Genomic DNA, 25129 nt, shown 5'->3' with positions numbered 1-25129 from the left:
AGGCGAGGAGATGCGTGCCTCGATGTGAGTGATATTGAGTTGGCCACGCCCAGCCAATAACATGACCACCAAGCCACGTCCACCAACTAAGCCACGCCCACAGAACCAGTTGTTAAAAAAATTGAATCCTGCCCCTCGTTGGAAGAGACCTTGTAGGGTATCTTCTAGTCTTCTAGTCCAATCCTCTCACTCAAGCAGGAGATTCTATACCAGGGGTGTCCAACCTTGGCAACTTTAAGCCTGGAGGACTTCAACTCCCAGAATTCCCCAGCCAGCAAAGCTGGCTGGGGAATTCTGCAAGTTGAAGTCCTCCAGGCTTAAAGTGCCAGGTTGACACCCTGTTCTATACCATTCTGGACAAATGGCTGTTTAATCTCTTCTTTAAAAATCTCTTTTTAACCTTCTGTCTGAACCCTTAACCCAGAGGTCCCCAAACTTGGCAACTTTAAGACTTGTGGGCTTCAATTCCCAGAATTCTGGGATTTGAAGCCCACAAGTCTTAAAGTTGCCAAGTTTGGGGACCTCTGGGTTAAGGGTTTGTCTGAAATGATATAGAATTTCCTGCCTAAGCAGGGTGTTGGACTAGATAGAAGACCTCCAAGGTACCTTCCAACTCTGTTATTCTATATTCTTACAGTATTCTTTATTGAAAAGACATATATGAAAATGAAAGAAGAAATGCAAAATAAAGTACAAGACTTTCCAACTGGAAAAACAAGAGGAAAAAGACCAGTATTGACCGACTGGTTGCAACAAAGAAGGCTAGAATTGCATTTTAGAATTGCAGTTTGTTTTTTTAGCATTGCATAGAACGCCTAGGAAATGTGTGAAATATTAAGCATTTCATATTTTGATGTTCCATTTTTGGCAGTCTATAGATTTCCTAGGCATTCTATAGAAATTCTAATTTCATAAAATGATGGTAACACACACACATTTATATTTCTAGACACCTTTACTGTTCTTAAACTTTGTCACATTTCTTTCATAAACGTGGAAAATTGAAACTTATTTTTCTCTACTCAAGGAAGGGTGAAGAACTTAAAGGGATATGGATAATACCCCTTTTGTTAATTTAATAGAAATTATATTAATTTTATTAATTAATTATTAATTGATTTTATTAATTTAACAGAAATTATATTAATTTTATTAATTAATTGTTAATTGATTTTATTAATTTAATAGAAATTATATATATCTAGTTCTACACATATTGCAGTTCATATAGTCGTATAAATATGAAATGCGTGAATTTATCGTTTCAAGAAATATAGTTTTTTTTCTTCACGAGTGCAATATTCTCCTAAGAAAATTCAGTTGATCCATAATTTTCAAGAACAACCTCCTCCCATGCCTGAAGGGAAACGTTTTCCATCAGTATGCGCTGCTCTAATATAAGCCGGTGAAACATGGACACTAACCTCACAGTCGATACAAATGCTACAAGTGGAACAAACAAGCCATGGAAGGATACGTGCTCCGTTTTTACCAGATAGAAAGACCTGCACATAGATTAGAGAACGAATGAAAGTGTACGATATCATCAAGAGAATTGAAATGGAAATGGGGAGGTCAGCTAGCAAGAAGAAATGATGGCAAGTGAATCACGGCAGTCATGGAATGGATCCCACTTGATAAAAAGCGTTCACAAAAGAGACCGAAAACAAGATTGGATCGATGACATCAGCAAGTATTGTGGTTCCAATTGGGAAAAGAAAGTTCCAGACTATATTGGTTGTAAACATGCAGAGGAGGTCTTCATCCTGCAGTGGATAGACAATGGTTAGGATGAGGGTGATGATGAAGATGATATTAAACTGTTGGAAGAAATATCCTTCTGGGTTCAGTTCCAAGTGGGGAAGAAAGACACTGGAAACATGGAGGCTGTTTGGAGAGATGGTTTAATGGTGGACAGGACCACATGGCTTGGAGCTCCAAAGTGAAAAGGATGATCACACTCTTCAGGATATTGGGTGAAGGAAAAGAAGGGAGGCTGAGATGCTGAGAGTTCCTTATATACCCTCTGTTGGGATTTGAATTTGAGCTTGTATTCTGATTGGTTGTCAGACTCCTATGGGGCCATGCAGGGGCAACTCTGTAGGCTGTCCTGAGTCCCAGGCTTCTTTGAGCCTTGCTGGATGATGATGTAATGGAAGAGCTTTGGGCAATTCCTATTGTGGGCCTGCTTGAAGGAGGTAGATCTTTGTTTTGAAAAATAGACTGGCCCAGGCCAGAGTAATGGCCCATTAGCAAAAATGGGGGCTGAATTTCTGCCCCTGTGTTTCTACTTTTCTTTTTAGGGAGAATATGCTGCCTTTTTAGTATATCCTAAAATATTTCATTTTCCTAGGAGAGGAGTGGGTTTTTAACTTCCAACAAGACAATTACTATATCTGTAATAAATGAAACTGAGTGTTTTTTTCTGAATTACCTATTTAAGGATAGAATTTCCTGGTATTCTCTTGAACTTTGTTTCAAAGAAGAGAATTTATTTTCCTACACAGAAAGGTTAAAAATAAATAACATGCCCAGTCACTATTATCTAATAAATATATATTTGAATAGGGGTGCAATGGAACAGAGGTTAAAAACAATGAGCTGGTCAGCTGCAAAGCTGCAGCTGACAACTCAGGTTTGAGAGCTGAGCTCCATGCAATGGGGGTGAGCTCCCATTACTTGCCTCAGCTCCTGCCCACCTAGGAGTTCAAATGCATGCAAATGCGAGTAGATAAATAGGTACCGCTTCAGTGGGAAGGTAAATAGGGTTCTGTGCACCTTTTGATGTATAGTCATGCTGGTCACATGACCATGGAAATTGTCTTCAGATAATGCTGGTTCCCTTAAACAGAGATTAACACCATGCCTTAAAGTCAGATCAATAGGGCATCCTTTACTCAGAGATGGTATTCAGCAGGTTCTGACCAGTCCTGGATACCACCTCTGACTAGCCCCGCCCCCATCTATTATCTGCTTCCCGAGTCCCAGCTGATTGGCTGGGTCTCCTTTTGTTGCGCTGCACATGAGAACGGAGCTGGAAATCAGGTTAGTGGAGTGGGGAGAGAATGGGATTTTGCAGTAAATTTCCCCTGCCACGCCCACCAAGCCATGCCTACAGAACCGGTAGTAAAAAAAATTTGAATCCCACCACTGCCTTTATCTTTATATACAGGTAGTCCTCGACTTATAACCACCATTGAGCCTAAACTTTCTGTTGCTAAGAGAGACATTTGTTAAGTGAATTTTGCCCCATTTTGCAACCTTTCTTGTCACTGTCGTTAAGTGAATCACTGCATTTGATAAGTTAGTAACCCGGTTGTTTTGTGAAGCTGGCTTCCCCATTGACTTAACTAGAGAGAAGGTCACAAAAGGGGATCAAGCACATGACCCCAGGACACTGCAACCATCATAAATATGAACCAGCTGCCAAGCATCTGAATTTTGACACATGATCATGGTGCTGCACAAGTCGTAACTGAAAAATGGTCATAAGTCACATTTTTCAGTGTCATCGTAACTTTGAATGGTCACGAAACAAACTGTTGTAAGTCGAGGACTACCTGCATTTGGATATGATTTGAAGAGGCCAGCCAGAAAATCGGCTTCCATTTATTTCAGAGTGAAACACTGGGTAGCTAGAACAATAAAGACATCAATCCAAAAATAAAAGGAGAGCCAATTTGGTCTAGTGCAGTGATGGTGAACTTTTTTGGCACTGAGTGCCCAAGCTGGAGTGCCAGAGAACCAAAGACCAGCTGGCCGGTATGCACATGCCTGGTTTTTTTGGCTGTTTTGGGGACCATTTTGGCCCTTTTCAGATCGTTTTTCAGGCCATTTTCAGGCTGTTTTTTGGGCCAAAAGTGGCCTGAACACAGCCTGGAAAATAGCCTGAAAACGCTCCAGAAAATGGCCTGAAAATGGCCAAAAAACCTGCCTGTTTTTTGGGTGATTTTTGGGCCATTTTCTGGTGTTCTGGCACCCGCGAAGACCAGCTGGTTGGCGCACCAGAAACCAGAAGAGCAGCTGGCGATGGCACCCATGCCCACTGAGAGGTCTCTGCGTGCCACCTCTTGCATGCATTCCATAGGTTCGCCATCACGGATCTAGTGATTTTAATAGGCCTATTTTACAAGTTAGGCTTGAATCCATTCTGACAGGTTGTAAAAGAAGCCTTTATGTGTGGAGTGGGAATCTTTAGCCTGAAAACCTAGTAGTGGTTCTGCCTAATGTTACGGAAGAATGGAACCTTGAATAAAATGTTGCTACAGACAATTGGCAAGAAGATGGGAGAAGATGACAAGCTTAGAGAAATGTCAAGGAGCTGTAGATATTACATGCAAAATCTCATCCAGCCACAAGGGGGAGCCAAATATCAGTGTCATAAAGTCCTTTTCATAGTTCGCTAATGCTGTCCAAAAATCAAGTGTCTTGGTGCACATGTGCACACACACACAAACTTGTATTCTTTATTCAATCTGTTTTAGATTTTTTTTTAATATATATATATAATTTTTTATTGGTTTTTAAGACAAACATAGACAAACAAAACATAAAAACATCAAGCCATCTTCCATATATACACATATACAGTGTGTCAGTTGGTTTACAAATTGTTTTGTGCTTCCATTTCATAGTCTTCAATTACAATTACATTGTATATATTCTCATATTTTCAAGCAAATATTAAATACATTAATATCATTGTTAATCAATCATTTGACTATACTTTTATTCATTCATGTTTTACTAAATAATCCATATTTTACTTAATTTGTTTTATGACAGTTCATATTATCATCTCAAATCTATCCTACAATCATTTTGTAGACATAATAAGAAAAGAATACATCTTTATATATTTATTATTTTCTAAGAATCTACATTTCATTACCATGTTTTATTGTCTAACCATTGATAAAATAGATCCCAAATTTTATAAAATTGTTTATCATCTTGTTCTCTGATTTCAAATGTCAATCTACTCATTTCAGCACATTCCAATATTTTCTTAATGATTTCCTCCTGTGATGGTATTTTCTCATTTTTCCAGTTTTTTGGCAAATACAATTCTAGCCGCTGTTAATACATTTACAATCAGGTATTTCAATTCTTTACTATATATTTCAGGTAGAATTCCCAATAGAAATATCTCTGGTTTCTATATGCTTTTTTGTCATTTTTTCCAACCACGTGTGGATTTTAGTCCAATATTTTTTAGCATCCGCATAAGTCCACCACATATATGAGCCAGGTGTCTGATGACATTTCCAACATTTTTCAGATTTGTTCTTGAACATTCTTGCTATTCTTGTCAGGGGAAAATGCCACCTGTAAAACATCTTATAATCTGTTTTAGATTTTGATTTATTAGATTTACAGTATATCCATCTTGCCTTTCCTCCCAAGAGCTTAAGTTACCTTCTAGCAAGCCTGTGAGAGATGTTGGCACAGAAAATGGGCCAATTATATCAACTGAGGTTTCTGGAGCAGAATGACTAGAGATGCCCCTGTTTCCCGTTGTTCTCCTAGTCTAACATTTTAACATTATTTTATACTGGTTATGGATTTCTTGTTCGGCTGTGTTGTTATCAGTAGAAACTGCTTCTCACATTTTCCGGCTGCAGAGAAGTTGAACACTCCTTTTCAGTGCCTCACCTGGTGTTAGCAAAGTTTTAAGTCTTATCTGAGTCTATTCTGAGTTTCTTTTCAGAATAACAGAATTGGAAGCGACCCCACACAAGCAGGAGACCCTACCATTCCAGAGAAGTGGCTGTCCAGTCTTTTCTTAAAAGCCTCCAGTGATGAAGCGCCCACAACTTCTGACGGCAAGCCTTCCTCTTCCTCGTCTGTTAAAAGAATGTGTGATTTATTCTGGTTTTTTAAACTTTGCTGATTACATATTTTTACCTCTTTTAATTGCTTTTAATACATAAACATAAAGAAGGAGAACAATATGCATATACAAAAAAAAATTAAAAATGTAATAAAACAAAGGGAGAGGGAAAGGGAGGAAGGGAAGGAAGGAGAGAGAGAGAGATTAAATAAATATAAATACAGCAAAAATCTAAACCATCAAGCTAACTTGAACACACAGAGTAATATCGATTAAATCCTCCACAACATCAATTGAAGGATGATTCATTATAGTAAGTGAGAGTATTTGTTTTCCATCCAGGGTTTTAACTCATGTGTAACACAGTTTTTCCACAGTCAATACTGTAGAGAACAACAAAAGGTAACAACGACATCCTGGCAACAGACAAGATAACCCATCTTTCCAGTATGCAAGATTCCTGTTCTCCCAGACTTTCTCATATATCTTCTCTCACACAAAAATCACCTATGGTAGCTGTGAACAGCTGGGCAGATCAGAGAGGTTCCACACGTTGCTTTAAACCAGAATGTAATGTTCACTATTGGCTTAGCCTGTTGTCTGAACCCAGCCATTATGATATCTGAACAATAGTTTGTGGCAGCCAGTTGTATGCACCAAACAAGTGTGGTTTAATGCACAACTTCTTATTAAATAAACTATAATGTAGCATAGTGTGTGAATCTGATTATTATCTTTGCCTTGTATATTTCAGGATCCAGTCTGCAAATGCACACCTTCATATGTCAAAGTATCTGTCCCATTCTTAGATACTTCCATTTGATATATAATAAAACTTGTGCTGAACCTCTGAAGATATTTACCATCTTGGAATAATGAGATCTTATATTTTGGATACTATACAATAACTTGTGAGATTTTAGCTTTTGGAAGTGATGGATGCTCTCCATTGGAAAAGCCAGACTATTTTCACAACAGTATAACCTAGTACAGACATGGCTGAAATATCATTTTTTCCCTATGACTCAGTCTCTGAACTCTTATTATCTAATAAAAGTTTGTTGCCATTCAAAATCATGTACTAATTAATTCACTACCTAACAAAGTCATTGCTTTAATGGATGCCATTTTTCATTTTATAGCTTGAAAAAGCTGGTTCTTCTCTTAGAACAAATAATTGACAATCTTACATGGCAATTGATAACAAAACTGAAAAGAACTAGGTAAGAGCTAGCTAATTTATACTGCTGAACATGGTTGCTTGTTCATGAACAATTTGTCAGCAATGCATCCAAATAAACACCTCTAAATTAAATGAAGAATGGACCACCAGTTTTTCCTTTAAAATGCACCCAATTTGTTGTGATTTTATTCAGAATACAAGGTGTTGGACTCTATTGTATCATAAAATATTTATAGGAAGTCCTTCTTTAACTACCACAAATGAGACCAGCAATTTGGTCATTAAGTGAAGTGATTACTAAGTGGCACTGCAATTGTTTTTGATGTTGTACCAGGTCTCTTTTGTTTTACAAAGCTGTGAAGGTCATAATTATTATCAAATTTATTTCTCACCCATCTCGCTGATGACTTTGATAAATATGAGGATTGTTTGTAAGGTTATTTTTTCACCACTGTTACTAAATAAGGCAGTCACCAAATGAGGACTATCTATATTTCACCTTTTTCTAAGCCTTTTTCATGGGAGAAGAACATCACAACCAAGTGAAAAAGTATAAGAATTGATCAGATTAAAGCTGACCAGCATTGTTTTCCCAATAAGCAGCCAACTAGAACTCCAGAAATATAATAGAACAGAGCAGAGCAGAGCAGAGCAGAGCAGAGCAGAACAGAACAGAATAGAATAGAATGCTTTATTGGCCAAGTGTGATTGGACACACAAGGAATTTGTCTTTGGTGAATATGTTCTCAGTGTACATAAAAAGAAGATACATTCATCAAGAATCATAAGATACAACATTTAATTATAGTCATAGGATACAAATAAGCAATCACATCATACAATTTATGTCCAGGATATGAGGGATCTGTAAATATTTTCACAGCCCACTTTTTCACTAGTGCAGTATACAGGTCCTCAATGGAAGGCAATGGATCTTCCCTGTATATGATCCTTATATTGGTTATTCAAAGATAGAGTGCCTTGGTTCATGAGGGTTCAGTGACATGTAACTAGTACCTAACATTCAAAAGCAAATTTGAAGTGAGACAGAGAAGGCATCCTCTTTATCATTCTTGCCATGATGAAATAAATAATCTAATGTGTTAATTATAAAAATCCCCAGCTTGCAGTGGGGTAAAGTGTGTCACTGCAGAAAGTTTGCCTTCCTTCATATCGGCACACATATTGTGAGTCACATACAAAGGAGTGGAACTCAAATTGTGATGTTGTAAGTTATATTTCATCATTTCGGTGTTATTGGGGCTAGGAGCCAATGTCTATCTCTATAGTGCTGCAACAGATAAAACAGACCCATATAGTTTAAATAACTTGCAAGATTGGGAGAAATGCAAAAAAAAAAAAAAGGTTTTCCTATCATGTCATGTCCAACTTTAGGGCACAATGCTTATCTCCATTTCTTGGTTGAGGGAGCCAGCATTATCTGAAGACAATTTCCGTGGTCATGTGGCCAGCATGGCTATACGCCAAAGGTGCACGGAATGCTGTTACCTTCCCACCAAAGTGGTACCTATTCATCTATTTGCATTTGCATGCTTTCAAACTGCTAGGTGCTAGGTAGCTTGGGTCTTGAACCTGGGCTGTCAGCTTTCTAGTTGACAAGCTCACCATCTTTCACTGCTAAGCCACACGCCTCTGGGAGAAAAGCAAACTACAACAGTTTTGCTTTACCAGAATGGTAGATAAAAATGAGCATAACAATGTTGACTGAAGTATTGCTTTAGTATAAGATGACCAAACTTACCCAATCTAATGTTGTAATGGGAAGGGAAAAATGAATTGTTTCATCTTTTTCTTTTTTAATCTAAGTCAAACTCAAGGCCCGCGGGCTGGATCCAACCCATGGGGTACTTAGATCTGGCTCATGGGGCTTCCCTGGAAATAGTGAAGGACTGGCCCGTGGTGCCTCTGCCAGCAAACATGGAGCTTGTGAGCTCCATTTTTGCTTGCAGAGGGTTGCAGCAGGCCGTTGCAGCCGGAAATGGAACTCAGGAGCCCATTTTCGCTGGCCACCACAGCAAAGGTGGTATTAAGTAGGTTCTGTCCAGTTCTGGAGAACCAGTAGTGGAAATTTTGAGTGGTTCAGAGAACTGGCAAATACCACCTCTGACTGGAGATTTTATAGTATTCTTCCCCTGCCATGCCCACCAAGCCACGCCCACAGAACCGGTAGTAAAAAAATTTGAATCCCACCACTGCACCACAGCCATCCCCGACATAAGTGACATTGAGCTGGTCAGCCCCCCTGGTACCTGCCCCTTGCTTTCCCCCAGGTCAAACACAACCCTGATGTGTCCCTCAATGAAATCGAGTTTGACACCCCTGATCTAAGGACTGCCTAAAATTGTCTAATCTGGAGCAGAATGGCGATCTTAAGAGGGATGGGTGAACTTCACTTTCAGTTCATTTCTTCTTTCCTTACCATGAAATTCCTTTTACTTTCAGTGCCACCATAATTAGAGTGGTGGTACTTTTGTGAAGAGGATACCATAGTTATAATTAATCATTTTCCGTTAGCTCTGATTTAAAAAGGAGATTTGTTAAAAAGGAGAGGAGGAGAGATACAGCAAGAGGACAAAGTGTGCATAGCAACTATTTCTGACTGTTTCACAATATCTGGGTGGCCTGGCAACATTCTCTCTTCCCATATCTGAAGTAAGCTTAACATCCTAATTGGGAAGGGCTGGATTTGCATATCATGCTGATATACTTGGTTTGGTTTTGGTTCAGCCTGTCCTTTAACCCAAACAGCATATGATTAAACAAGTAACGGCATAGTACGATGTGTCAAGCAGCTACATGTCTGCTTGATTAATATACAACTCCAGAAGCCAATGTCCATGGTTTTGATACCAAGCAAAAAGGAGACAAGACACATTTTGCAGTTGATCAAGAGAGTTCAGATTTTATTGCTTACATGTAATTGAAGCTCAAAGATACTGAACAAATCATTGATATTTACATATTTCTTCACATCAAATAATTATTTCCAAAGAGATTCACTTGTGTTTCTTTTTTGCATGCAGTATATGATCAAACATGGGGAAAATATTTCCTAATAAATAAGTAGTGATGATTAGGTTTTGAACATGCAACCACATATAACCTCTTTCAAAAAGAACATTTCTTTTTTAATGTATTCCCATTTGTCTTTTTGTTATTATTCCTTATTATAGTTGAAATATAGATATATTATTTTAAAAGCAAATGAGCTTTGATTTACTGATGTCTCCAAGTAAAATTGCCTTCTACAATTAATCTCCAGTTCCTATTTAACCTTTTCAAGCTTTCAACCCTATTTTGACTCAGTTTGGCTGAAATGAATGGCTAGGCCTGGACAATGCTGATCCCATTTGTTTATAGAGATTCTCAGACATCCAGGCCATGGTTGTCCCAAAGGTGCTTTTTCAAGAGGCAACTGGACTTTCTGGTTTTTCCTTGAAGACATTCTGCTTCTCATCTGAGAAGCTTCTTCAGCTCTTGGATGAGAAGCGAAACGTCTTCAAAGAAAAATAAGGAAGTCCAGTTGCCTCTCAAAAAAGCACCTTTGGGCTGCTCTCATTTCATTACTAAAACAAAATCATTCTTGTAATAAATGTAGAAAGAAAAATTAAATGAATAAAAGCACATTAGGTTGCCCTGAACCTAGTGGAATCAAGTTGGAATCCTTTGATGTTGACTTTAGCACTACTCTCAGGAAAAGTAAAGTGCAATGGGCAGCAAACAAATTAATTAATTAATTAATTAAATAAAGCATCTACCCAAGAAAGTGATTGGCAGTGTGTGTGTGTGTGTGTGTGTGTGTGTGATGAATGAGCAGAAAATGAGGAGCTATTTAATTCATGATTGTTATTTGATTGTCAGGAAGAAGAAGGCTTTCTCATCTCTATTCCAAAATAGCTTCATTGACCTTTAGTTTTATGTGCTTTGATTACAAGGTGGGTGGGAATACTATTTTCTACTCCCCCCCCCAACAACCATATTTGCCCTCCCAACCACAGATTATTCCTCTTGATATAGATCAATTGAAGATGTTCTCGTAGAGAAGGCCTGGCATGTTAAAATGAGCTTCACGGCTTTCCTGAACCAACGATAGGAAAACACATAAATCAAGGGGTTACAGGCAGAATTAAAGTAAGCAAACCAAATAAGAACATCAAACACAACAGGAGGGGTAATGAAATCCAGCAGGCTGTCTACCATAGTGTCTATGGTAAATGGCAACCAGCATAAGAGGTAGATTCCTACGGCGATACCTAAGGTTTTTGCTGCCTTCCTTTCTCTTTTTGCAGCTCCTGTTTGAGGTTTGCTCCCTCTGGGTTTTTTGTTCATGTTGCTGATCTGTTTAGCTTGTCTAGTTGCCACAATAAATATTTTGATGTATAACCCTAACATGATGAGGCAGGGAAAGAAGAAGACTGGGAAGTTGATCCAGCCCCAGAGCTTGTTGTACAGCAGCTGACAACTCCCAATGCAGGGCAAGTCTTGCAGAAACTGGCCTAGCTTTTCCTCAATTCCTTTGCTGTAAAGGAAGATGAACGTGTAAACCACAGGAACCCCCCACCCCAGGGTTATGTAGACGCAAGCCACCCGTATGGTGAACTTGGTGGGATAGAGCAAAGGGTCGCAGATGGCAGAGTGACGGTCGACAGAGATAAAGCAGAGGTGGAATATGGAAGTCAAGCAAAAGACCGTGTCCAGAAACGTGTGGAGCCGGCAAAAGTCATCTCCAAAATACCAGCAGCTATCCACAGAGCGGATTGTGCTGAAGGGGAGGACTGTTAAGCCCAGGAGGAGATCTGCCAGGGCAAGAGAGAGTAGCAAGAAGTTAGTAGGAGTGTGAAGTATTTTGAAGTGGAAGATGGAAATCATCACCAAGAGATTCCCCATTATGGTAACTAAAACACCGATAGCGCAGACCATGTAAATGGCTAACTGGACTCCAAAGGGTTGGAGGGTTCTTGGGCAGGATCCATTCACCGGAAAGCACAGCGGGACTGGCGTAGTTTCTTCCGCTGCGGAGCTCATTTGGCTTCCAACTGCGTTCAATTTCTTTCTGCTACAGCAAATGTTCTGTAATTTAAAAAGAGGGGGATTGTGTGAACCATGAGGCAGAGAATGTGATCCCCAACACTGGGAAACAATATGAGTCAGAGGTTGAAAGATTGCTACTGTAGCCTAATGCGCTACATGAAAAATGTGTCATCATTCCATCTGGTATAATCCCATTGGTTCAGTACTCAACATTACTCAGCTCTTCTCTTTCTTGATTGGTCACTGTGGAATCATTCTTAGTGTCAAGGTTCCAAGTAACATACCCATAGCAATCAAAACTCCAAGGCAGGCAGATTCCTCAAAGAAGAGGTTTATTGGATATGTCATACTGGCACAAACTTGGTGAAAACGGATTCTAACAGTTCCCATAGTTTTCATCCAAAGTAAAAGTAAACGTTTTTCGCTTTCTCAAAACAATCAGTCACATGGTCCAAGGAGGATACAGTCCATTTGCTGGACAACCTCATTCTCCTCCTTCCGAGCGCCTGTTGGAACGTCCTTGCATCCCAAGAAAAAGTATTTTGTTTTGACTACAAACCCCAGTTATCTCTAATCCCCCCTCCCTATCCCTCAGCTTCAGCTGTGGCAGCAGTAAAGCTTCAAAATGGCCTCAATCAGGTCAGCTTCAGGGTTGACACCAGAGGTGGTATTCAGCAGGTTCTGACCAGTTCTGGAGAACCAATAGCGGAAATTTTGAGTAGTTCGGAGAACCAGCAAATACCACCTCTGACTGGAGATTTTATGGTATCCTTCCCCTGCCACCCCCATCAAGCCATGCCCACAGAGCCAGTAGTAAAAAAATTTGAATCCTACCACTGGTTGACACTTAGTTCTTATCTTTACCATCAATCAATGTGCACATCTGTTATATCTCCTACCTTTTAAGAAAATATATATATGAAAAGGTTTGTATATTGTCCCTTCCCATTTTTTCATTTCTGTGATTACTGAGATAGTGAAATTTAAAGATGAATTCAATTTTGCTAGCTAGATGAGGCACCTGTGGTGGCACGGTGGTTAGAAAGCAGTATTGCCGGCTAGCTCTGTTGACTGCCAGGGGTTCGATCCTGACCGACTCAAGGTTGACTCAGCCTTCCCTCCTTTCGAGATGGGTAAAATTAGGGCCCAGATTGTTGGGGGTAATGTGCTGTCATTGTAAACTGCCCAGAGAGTGCTGTAAAGCACTATGGGGCAGTTTATAAGTCTAAGTGCTGTTGCTATTGCTATAGCGCAAACTTACTTATTCAGTTTTTGAGACAAAGTCTTAATAAAGGTAAGGAATGATTTTTTCCCCCATTTAATTTTTAATAAGGCTTTAGAACAACTGGATATATCTGTATTGAAAGTGCTACCCAGTAAGAGAAGGGAGAATTAAGATGCATTTTGGGGACTCCTATGCAAAGGATTACTGGAAGAGACAAAGGGGAATTTGAGACGATTGTGTGACAATGTACACAGGAATGGCAAAGAAGGATTTGTTCAAAGTGGTTTGGTTAAATCCTTGGAGGTGAAGGAATAAAGACAAATGCTATAAGAGTTACAACTTGATTCCATATGAGGAATGTAAGGGAGGAGAGTATCTGTAGATCTCAGAGAAGGTGAGCTTACTCACTACTACCTAAATTACTCTTCTCACTCAACTAATCTGGCCCCAGATTAAGAGCAGAACAGGAAAGGAAATAGGATGTCTTAGTGTGCCCAGACCACCAAGTAAAATATATTCTTGCTACCCTTCCCTATTGACATCTGTGACTGAAGAGCCCTTTACTAGGAAATTACCTACCCTGAATAGTTTATATTTCTGGGTATTCTAATATCTCTCTCTAATGATTTCTAGCATCCCCAGGTTTCCTACCTACAACTTTTTCTTTTCGTCTTCTCTACCACCAAGTATATATTTGCATGGTTCTCTCTTCATTGTTCTCTTTCCAACCTTACCAAATTGCTTGCCGGGATGGACGAGTGGGTGGAGTGCATCTCCTTTTCCCTTTCCTGTAGCTTAAGCAAGACTTTTGGGGTGCTGCATAAATGCATCCATATCTTCATTTCTCTAGTGGACTAATAAGGAATTTTTAAAAAACCACACACAAGAAAATAGAAAAAGACAGAAGAGAGCAGCTCTGTTTTTCAAAAGAAATAAATCATACTGAAATTAGAGGCTCTCTGAGCCAGAGGAAGTGCTGGGTATATGAGTAGCATATGATTGGGCATTTGCTAAATAATTTTCTTTTTTTTTTTGCTTAATCTTGTATTTCTTTTGCATTCCTGGAAAGTGGGCTGCTTTTCTAAATGAAAGATAATAATTGATTACAATATGAATGAGAAAGCAAAGAGGGTTTTTGTTGTTAAAATAACAGTGCAAATAGATACGTGTGTGTGTGTGTGTGTGTTTGTGAGTGAGTGAGTGAGAGAGAGAGAGATCATATGCCCTCCCTGATGAAGATATTGTATTTCTCCCTCTTTCTCTCTCTTTCCTTTCAAGCAGACTTCCCTTCATTTTCAGTTGCATAAAAAATATAAATAGAAAACCAACTTGCAGGTAACTTTCATTACAATGAAATTATTCTTTCACTGATGTGCTGTTTAATAATTAAACTTCTAGCTTACAAAACAAATAAGCTGAGATAAAGAATTCTGCAATATAAATAGTGTCTACGCCGATTTGGAAATGTGGAAAGGCGGAAGTAAAGCCGAATAATGTGAATACACAATTGATAAGTGTATTAGGAGACATCTGTTTTCAAATCAAACATCTTTTCAGCTTCAAGGCAGTATAGGTTAAACAAATATACACTTGCATTAAAATGAGCTCAGTGTGTTGTTCAAGTAAACCTAAAGTATTTTTTTTTTTACAACTGCAAAAAATAAGAAGAAAGAATGCATGCTTTCTTGGCTTGGGATTGAAATATATAAATAACATAGGGGAGAAAAAAGCTTACCTGGTAGAATCCACTGCATTAATTTTCAAAGTCTGTCTTCATTGTGTATCTGAGGAATAGGAAATCAAGTAAGGCCTTATATAATCCAGTTGGAATAATAGGCCTCTCTAGTGAATATTATATTGGAAGGTGTGGCCTCCAACATGTTCATTTAGCATCAATGTGCACTGAAGTACCTGGAGGTTTATGGACCAGCATATTCCTTGCTGCTTAATAAATGATAGCATAATCCTACAAAATAAGTATTGTAATGACTTCAGAGGGGGTATTCAGCAGGTTCTGACCAGTTCTGGAGAACCAGTAGCGGAAATTTTGAGTAGTTTGGAGAACCAGCAAATACCACCTCTGACTGGAGATTTTACAGTATCCTTCCCCTGCCACGCCCACCAAGCCATGCCCACAGAACTGGTAGTAAAAAAATTTGTATCCCACCACTGAATGACTTGTTCCATTAAAGATTACAGAGCTGCTACATAAGGGACAAATTGTCTATAAAACCTACCATAAAAGTGGCACCTACCTCTGAGTTGTGCACTGCAGCTCCTATCATTCCTAGGTAGTACCTCCTAATTATGATTCGTATTTGTTAAGCCTAGTAGTAGCTGCCCAAACTAGCTGCATCAGTGAGATAGACGAAATAAAAATCCAATAAATAAATAAATTAGAGGCAGTAGGCTAATATTACCAGTTGTTGGAATAAGACTGAAGAGAATCAAATGGACAAATATTTATTTATTGGGTTAAGTTTACACCCGCTTTTTCAAATAAGAGCCCAGGGAAGTACAGTATACACTATGGCAGGGGTCACCAACCTTTTGGACCTCAGGGACCACCAAACTCATAATTTTAAATCCCGTGGACCAGAGACCCTGGGAAAATCCCAAAAAAGTCTGCAGGAAAAATCCCCAACTGTTTTCTTACTGATTGATCATTCTTTATTTGGGATCGCAGGTACCGTCTCCAGCTCCATTCTCAGGGGGAGAGAGAGAGAGAGACTTTTGGCTTCATGCAAGAGAAGCAGCAGAAGCAGCAGAAGTCTTTCTTTCTCTCTCCCAAACTCTGCCAGAAATTAGTCTTTCTGAGACTTGTTGCGCTGGCACAGCCTCTTGGAGCAGGATGCCTTGCAGAGTCCCAAAGACTCATTTCTGGCAGAGTTTGGGGGAGAGAAAGAAAGACTTTTGCTGCTTTTCTTGTGTGTAGCCAAAAGCAGAAGAAGAAAGAAGCGGAAAGAAGTAGCCTGGTGGCTAGGCATGGTGCATGGGGTGAGTGGGGCAAGTTCTCCCCCTCCGTCCTTTTCCCCCTCCCCTCACTACCTCCTGTTGTTTGCAATGCAACCGACACAAGCCTTGTGTTCCCGGGCAGCCTGGATTAATTGCTTTGGGGGAAGCTTTGGAGCATGACATTTCTCTGCGGACCACCAAAATTTTCTCATGGATCACCAGTGGTGTCCGGCCCACTGGTTGGTGACCACTGTACTATGGTCCTTTTTGTTTTTACCTAAAACAACAATCTGTGATATATTGTTCTGAGAGAAAATGGCTGGCCCAAGGTCACCAACTGAACTTCCATCTCTGAGGTGGACTAAAACCTGGGTTTTTCTTTTGTGCAATGAATAAAGGTTCACATGTCGGACTAGGAAAAGAAAAAGGCCAATGAAGCTTTTACTAGTAGAATACCCATTGGTTGGTAGTCATCACAATTTTAAATTCTTAATGGAAGCAGAATCCCTACTTTTCCATCAATATTGTCACTTTACTTATTTATGTTAAGAATCGACATTTGCACCTTTGGAGCACTTTTTAAAATTTTCTAAGCAAATAAAAGAAAAAGAATCAGTTTTAGAAGGTAAGTATAACTGAAGTATCTATGGTTGCATGTTATCATACATATATTGGAAATATCTAAGGTACGTAAGTATTTAAGGTATTTAAGTTTCTAAGATACTTAAAATAAGGTTGTTTCTCAACAGATCCATGATTGAGCTTCCTTGTTTTTTACATTATTTATTGTTATTAAGCACATTACACACATCTTAGCTCTTCATTTTAAGCATCAAGTAAGCTTTTGTATGGAAGAAATTTTGTTCTCCAAATCCCATAATTTGGTTGGGACCAATCAGGCCACAACCATAGAAAAGCATGTAGCTCTCCATTGTGTCCCTCCCATTCTAAAACTGTAAACAGTGTAAACTATGAATATTGACATAATATTTCTGTTTCACATTGTATGCAATAAACAGTTAAATATCCCAGGTCACATAACTCTCAGATCTACTGTATAAAGTCAAATAGTTCAGAATTTTACAAAAAAAGAAGTGAAAGCACCTGAGTTCTGAATTTATTAAAACAAATTCCCTATTAATAGGAAAACAAGGGAAAGATATAATTACACATAATGGAAGAAAGTGCTTATCGGAGGACTGGAAACAAATAGGCTGTATATGTTGTTCATAGCAAAGAAAATGTAGAGATAAAAACATTTCTTGTACACAACAAGATCTAACTATCATTAATTGCCAGGGCTAAAGAAAGAACACACTTCAGAGGTCAGTTGCTACCATTAGCCATACTATAATGTTAATATGTTTTTTCAGTGTGTGTATATATTACATATATAAACTAAGAGTTCATTCACATGGTAAATGAATTTAGCTTAGGGAAGCTTATGTCACAATAAATCCATTAATCTTATAAGTATCACAATCACATTTTTGAGGGTGGGAAACAGTTCCCCTTCTAATAGTGGTGATGCAGTATCACTTAAAGACTAACAAATGCCAGCCTTTCAAGGTTGGATGAAGTGGATTAATCATCAGCAATGTCTGTCCATCTCAAGCATTTGCGGCAAGGAGATTCTTGCAGAAGAACCTCGTCTGAAGATGGACCCCGTGACAATCTTTTTACATGCTTTGCAAAACATAAATAAAATAAAGGATGGGATTACAAGTGGAATTGAACTATCCCAGACACAGAAAGACATTGTACAAATCTTCAGGAGTCATGAATTCAATATAAGGGTCTGTTTTGATGAGAAGAAGAAAGGAAGCCAACTTAAAGTAAGTGCTCCTATAACAATACTTAGCATTTTAGTAGCTTTGTTCTCCTTTTTGGTGGAAATTTTCCCTTTTGCATCAGATTCACAGTGTGAAACACTAGAAAACTGAACAATCTGCAGGACACAAGTGGTTTTTGCAACAAGAAATTTATGAAGTTATATTCCCACCATCACCATGCTGAGAAGAAAAAAGGCTATATCTTACTAAAGGAAGATATCTTACTAAACATGAAAGTACAGAATCCATAGCAGGAGAGGGAGGCTACGTATTCCTCAAAGTCTTCCACATTGTGGACCCAAATCAAACAAGATTGAGGCGAACCAACCAATCCCTAAAAGAAACCCAACCCCACCTTAAATTATAGTGATTTTGGTGAGTTAAGGGATTGGGGTGCAACACAGCATAGTAGTGATCCATAGGAATGAAGCATAGATGGGAAATGGAAGTAGTACACAGCATGATATCACAGCAGACGGTGGAGTTTCCAGAAGAAATCACCAAAGAAGAGAAGGACCAGGGGAGACATGATAGCAGTGTTCCAATATTTGAGGGGCTGCCACAGAGAGGAAGAGGTCAATCTATTTTCCAAAGCACCTGAAGGCCAGACAAGGACTAATGGATGGAAACTGATCAAGGAGAGATTCAACCTAGAAGTAAGAAGAAATTTTCTGACAGTGAGAGCAATCAACCAATGGAACTGCTTGCCTTCAGAAGTTGTGGGAGCTTTATCACTGGAAACTTTCAAGAAGAGACTGGACTGCCATTTGTCAGAAATGGTGTAGGATCTCCTGCTTGGGCAGGAGGTTGGACTAGATTACCTACAAGGTCCTTTCCAACTCTGTTAATTGGTTAAGTACCAATAGGAATCCACTGCCCCGACCACACTGTATGGCACTACTGCGAAGCTGACCAAAATCTTTGGTGGCCATGGAGCAGATCATTGATTGAAGAATGCAGCTGTTTGAAATGGAAGACAGAGATGATCACTACCATACCTTGCCCATCTTTGTCAATTTAAATAATAATGTTTATCATTTTAATATTTTTATCTTGTTGCTCATATTGATTGTAAGCTGCCCAGAGTCCCCTCTAGGCAAAATGGGTGGCATATGAGTTTAATAAGTAAAACCAAATAAACATTGTCACACATGGTGAGAACTATGGCTAAATCCGGTCATATCTCTGAGTGGAGATTTTATATTTTTATGACGCTGATTGTTAACAGACTCAAAACTTTTATCTCCCTGCAGGCTCCAGAGATTGCTGGAAGTAATAATGTGTTGTTGAGAAACAAGTATGTCATTCAGAAGAGAAGAATACAGGAGGTTCTGTGCAAGGAGAACACAATCAACAATAATCAGAGCTTGTGATAAATATAGAGACCAATGGTTCCTGGTATATGCAATACCATACATCCTTTTTTGAAAAAATAAAGGACAGTCCTTTATTTCAGCTAGCTGTCATTTAATTTTTTAATTGAGTTTTTTTGTTTTGTTTTCTCTTGAAATTTCCCTTTGCAAAGCAGTCTTAAGCATAAACCATTATTTTTTGCATTGTTATGAACCTCTTTTAGATCTGCCCTCTTTACAGATTTGTTCTTTATTTATTCCAGGAAAAATATGACCACAGTAGCAATACATAATGGGACATCTCCTTGTTTAAAAATCACACTAATTATGCATTTTGCCAAGGGCTGTATGGGTGGGCAAAGGATAATAAAAATCTACCCCTAGTTTATTAAATAATTTGCACTAAATGAACTGCACATCACATTTTGTAAGGTGCGGAGGGAAGCCTCTTAGAATTGTGGAATTAAGAAAATTAGATAGGTATATAAAATCAACTGTACATTACAAGCTCCAGTTCTAATCCTAAAATGGTTCTGTGATGATTATTCATACTATACGTTAATCCAGGAATTAAGGTTTAATCCATTTCACTTTAAAAAAAATGGGCGAATTAAATTCTCAAACATTTCTAGCTGAAGTTGCTGAACCACTGATATAAGGCTCCTCTTTCTGTGAGATTTCAGCCAAAGTAATTTCCAGCAGATTCAGCACCTTTATTTTAATCAGACAGAACTATAGTGAGGTTAATGATAAATGCAGCATGCTAATAAATGACACAGTACTGAAATCCCATGTTACTCACTGGTCATTTTCTTTCCACCCCCTTTCTTTCTTTTCCAACTGCATCTTGGCCATTAACAGCTACTGAAACTTTCTTTTTTCCCCAATTTCAGACATATTATGTTTTGCTTCCATAAGGCATTCAAATAGTAACTTATTTCACTACTACAGAAACATGTTTATGTTCACGAGGCATATAGATGTCAATTTGGGCATGATTATATTATAATATAAATACAATGCATCTCATAAGTTTCATTCAAGGCCTCTAATCTGCTTTCCTATAATTCTCTTAACTTTACGGGAGATTTGTGTCAAACAGATGTGGAGGTTTGTGCAATGTGAAGTAGGACATCATGAGATGGAAGAGACAAGACCAGGGAACTAAATGTTCATTCATGTATCTCCTAAGGTTATTCACATATTGGATTTGGAGGGGGAGGGGTGTCACTAAACTTTTCATTTGTTTAGGTTCTTAGAAAAATACTATTTTGTCCTGACAGTACATCAAGAATGATGTCTCAGGACATTGTGTGAGAATATGCAAGACACTTTAACTTGCTTAAACACTGGTTCTAGTGAGTGGTTAGAATAGAGTAGAGTAGAGTAGAGTAGAGTAGAGTAGAGTAGAGTAGAGTAGAGTAGAACAGAACAGAACAGAACAGAACAGAACAGAACAGAATAGAATAGAATAGAATTCTTTATTGGCCAAGCATGGTTGGACACACAAAGAATTTGTCTTGGTGCAAATACTCTCAGAACCAAACCAAACAGTTATAGAGGTGCAGATGACAGACTCAATAATTCATCTGTAGAACTGGATCAGCAGCTCCTTGGGCAGTTTGAGCTTTCTGAATTGGTGCAGAAGGAACATTCTTTGTTTTGCTTTTTTGATGATGTTTTTGATGTTAGGTGTCCATTTTAGGTCATGTGATATAGTAGAACCTAGAAATTTGAAGGTCTCTACTGTTGATACTGTGTTGTCTAGTATTGTAAGAGGGTTTCTTCTAAAGTCTACCACCATTATTACGGTTTTGAGTGTGTTCAGTTCCAGATTGTTCCGGTCACACCACGAGGCAAGTTGTATAACCTCTTGTCTGTATGGAGATTCATCATTGTCTCGAATGAGACCAATCACTGTTGTGACATCAGCAAACTTCAGTATTTTAACAGGTGGATCGTCTGAGATGTAGTCATTGGTATATAGGGAGAAGAGAAGTGGAGAAAGCACACAGCCTTGGGGGGTGGGTTGTGCTAATTGTACCGAAGGGCATCCCAAGTTGTATGATGGAGAACATGTAGGATTATATATTGTGTGCAATTGCACTTTATTGCATTCCATTCCATTGAAAATCTGTATTAATTATTACTGTTATTATTAATATCAGCATGGGTGCATATGTATCAATGAGAATCATAGCATGGCTTACAGTTTATTTACCAGAACTTTCTAGCTTCTTTTTTTTTTAATCAAGCAAGAACACCATATAAAGTTTGCAAACATTTTGATTAACAAAGATTAAATAATTGTTTTTAAAGGAAAGAGCATTGTTCCTTATTAATCATATACACAAGTATGTTTCTGAATATTTTTTGCATATAAAGTTACGCTGGAGGGATTAAAATTTATGATTTTATTTCAGAACGTTGAGGAAAATAACATCTTGGTAGAAATTCCTGCTTCCGGTTTAAATACCATATTTTTAGCTCCATAAGTCGCACTTCCCCTCTCCACAAAAAAGTGGGTGGAAATGTCTGTGCCAGTCCTTTGGTGAATAGCAGCCAGGCCATGGCAGTGGGGTCCTTTTACAGTGTTGAACCCCACCTCTTCTGTCTTTATCATTCTCTTCTGTCTCTTTTCCGCAGTGCAATAGGCAGAGCTGCCACATGAGAGGACACCTATCTGTGATTCTCTCAGGCTCCACCTGATTTTTTTTCTTGTTTTCTTCCTCTAAACCTAGGTGCATCTTATGGTCAGGTGCGTCTTATAGTGTGAAATACGGTAAGATCGATCCTGGAAGTTTTTTGCATATGCTGTTGAAATGCATGTAAGACTGAAGTGTTCTTGATACCGTATATGCCGGCGTATAAGACGACCCCCCAACATTTCCACTCAAAATATAGTTTGTTATATACTCGCCCCCTCTTCCGCACGCCTTCCACTTTTGCACTTTTTTTTTTGAGGCACTTTTGTCTACCGTGGAAGCGAATCCCGTGAAGCTGAAAGGAGCAGCCAGCCTTCTCCCAGCTCCCAAGGAAGCGAGGCTCGCACCGCCCGGGCTCCGCTGAGGTATCCGGCTGGGGCTGTCAGGAGTTGTTACCGCTGGTGCGGCTCAGCGCGGCTCCAGTCCCGCGTTGCCTCGGGAAGGGAAGGCAAAAAGGAAGAGCCGCGGCGGCGCTTTCAATGGCAGCAGCGGCTCCTGGTTTTGCCTTTCCTTCCCGAGGCAACGCGGACTGGAGCAGCGGAGCGCGCCAGCGTGTCAACTCCTGACAGCCCCAGCCGGATACCTCAGCGGAGCTCGGGCGGTGCAGCCTGTTTCCTTGGGAGCTGGGAGAAGGCTGGCTGCTCCTTTCGGCTTCACGGGATTCGTTTCCACGATGCGCAAAGTGCCTCAGCCGCGGCAGCCGCAGTGCTTCCCAATTACTATTTGCCGGCGTATAAGACGACCCGGCATATAAGACGACCCCCCCAATTGGAGGCATCTTTTTCAGGGCAAAAAAGTCGTCTTATACGCCGGCAAATACGGTACTTATTTATGGAAGATAATTGGAAGGTGATTTGGAGGAGATATCTTTTAACACAAATTCTCTCTGAAATATCCCTTGCAACTTTTTACTCTGTTACTGAGATGGAAGAAGTTGTCATCTCAAGGCTGACCCTCTTGTGAAATGTACACCATCTTTCAGAGGAAAATTTCCTCTTCTTTTATGCCAGATATGGCCTGCTGGGGGATTTTACCTCATCATTTCACAAAAGCTTCCTTTTTTCAGTTTTCTCTTGATTCTACGGCCCAACCCATTAATATAAACCCTCTAACACTACCACCCTGCGAGAGAAAATACATTTTTTTTAACATACTTAAATTTTAAACCAGTTATTAAATATAGGATTGCAGGATACTGTGGATGAAATCGCATGTGTAGTGTCTTCCTAATTTACATAGTTTTACTTTCAAGAGTCTATAAAGACTGTAGAATGTTCAGTGCCTCCTGAAGTATCAGATGGACCATTGCCAAAGCTTCCTGCAAAAACATTTCTCACCATCATCACTCGAAGCCTTCCCTTTCATTGATGACACAACTCTGGCTTCTACTATATTTCTTCTACCATCCTTACGACATTTAAAAAGCTGGGTGTTGGGTTTATAGACCATTTCTGTCCTTGCACAAAGGATACCATTTTAAGTTTAAAAAACCCAATTGCCTTAGTTTGATCAATAAGACTTATTTATTTATTTATTTATTTATTTATTTATTTATTTATTTATTTATTTATTCATTCATTTATTTATTTTCAGGAAAGAGATTAGCAGTAGAGAAATGTTGTTGGAATATTTTTCCTGAGAGGATGTATCTAAGTGCTTTTTGAAACCATGGGTAAAAAAAGCCATATATTAATGGGTTACAGCTGGAGTTGAAGTAACCAAGCCAATTTAAGCCATCAAACAGCACAGCGGGAGTTGAAAACCCTAAAAAAGGGTCAATTAAAATTGTGATCAAACATGGAAACCAACAGAAGAAGAAAACCCCTATCACAATACTTAAGGACTTAGCAGCTTTTCTGTCTGTGCTTTTGGAAACCTGGTTAGAATTTTTGTTGCCTGAACTTTTCATGATCCTCACATGTTTTTTAGACACCTCAAAGATTTTTACATAAATTCCAATTATCACAGAGGCAGGAATGAAAAAACCAAATGAAAACAGAACAGTTCCCCAAAGTTTATTGAATATTATTGGACAAGAACTAGAACACGCAACCAAAATCTTATAAGCATTGATGCCAGAAGCATGTGCTTCAGAGAAAACCAACCCAAAAGCAAAAGAAAATGGCACTGACCAGCAAACAATAATTAATTGCTTGATTCTAGGGACTGTAATTTTGCATGAATAATGAAGGGGATAGCAGATGGCATAGAATCGGTCTACTGCAATTGAGCAAAGGTGAAAAATAGACGCCAAGCAGAGCATCAGATCAAAGCTGTAGTGGATCTTGCAGAAAGTCATTCCAAAAAGCCAACAGTTTTCCACTGATCTAACCATGCTGTAGGGCATAATGAAGAAGCCAAGAAGGAAATCAGTGATGGCCATGGAAAGGATGAGGAAGTTAGATGGGGAGTGCAGCTGTCTGAAATAGGTGATTGACATGATGATAGCCAAATTTCCAAAGACGGTGATTATGATAATCCCACTTAGAGATAAATAGATGGCCACTCGCATAACCACAGGCCATTTATTTTCAGAACAGGATTTATTTCCAAATTCAGAACAGTCAATGACATGCTTGGAGGCATTAAGAAGAACCATAGTATTTTATCTGAAATTGAGACAAATATTAGATGCAGAAATGCTTACTACTGCCTGTAGTCCCCACTTAACTGAAATATTTTACATCAGATTCCCCAGAATGTATCTTGTAATCATAAGAATATATTCATTCCTTCAGGATTCAAAATCTTCTATAGTTTATTTATTTTAAACATTTATATAACCATCTACCTTATACCAAACCCGGGGCAGCTCAAAGTCAGGAATTCACACAGAACAAATGGTAGAACCCTAGAACAAGTGGTCTGGGGGTCTTCTACTTAAGCAGTGGATTGGACTAGAAGACTTCCAAGATCTTTCCCAAACCTGTTATCCTATTTTCTATGTCAGGGGTGTCCAACTTGCGTCGTCATGGTGGCATCACGTTATGTA

General features: G+C 39.0%; 2 protein-coding genes and 1 pseudogene across 2 annotated transcripts; all 3 read right to left on the bottom strand.

The window, feature by feature from the left end:
* Window positions 1-9911: 9911 nt before the first annotated feature.
* LOC113411185 (trace amine-associated receptor 5) lies at window positions 9912-15644 on the bottom strand. Its single transcript, XM_026666121.2, has 3 exons — window positions 15549-15644; window positions 15029-15077; window positions 9912-12107 (listed from the first exon to the last, which is right to left on the bottom strand). The coding sequence occupies exon 3, from the start codon at window positions 12060-12062 to the stop codon at window positions 11037-11039; it is 1026 nt and encodes a 341-aa protein (XP_026521906.2). The 5' UTR covers window positions 12063-12107; window positions 15029-15077; window positions 15549-15644; the 3' UTR covers window positions 9912-11036.
* A 1547-nt stretch (window positions 15645-17191) lies between these two features.
* Window positions 17192-19076, bottom strand: LOC148132913 (trace amine-associated receptor 4-like; annotated as a pseudogene).
* A 4640-nt stretch (window positions 19077-23716) lies between these two features.
* Window positions 23717-24664, bottom strand: LOC113411186 (trace amine-associated receptor 2). Its single transcript, XM_026666122.2, has one exon. The coding sequence runs from the start codon at window positions 24647-24649 to the stop codon at window positions 23717-23719; it is 933 nt and encodes a 310-aa protein (XP_026521907.2). The 5' UTR covers window positions 24650-24664.
* Window positions 24665-25129: the final 465 nt, after the last annotated feature.

The sequence above is a fragment of the Notechis scutatus genome, chromosome 1 (assembly GCF_049901735.1).
Source record: "Notechis scutatus isolate UNSWTSFEM ecotype Mainland chromosome 1, rNotScu1.2, whole genome shotgun sequence".
NCBI lineage: Eukaryota > Metazoa > Chordata > Lepidosauria > Squamata > Elapidae > Notechis > Notechis scutatus.
This window is presented reverse-complemented; position numbering and strand designations above follow the sequence as displayed.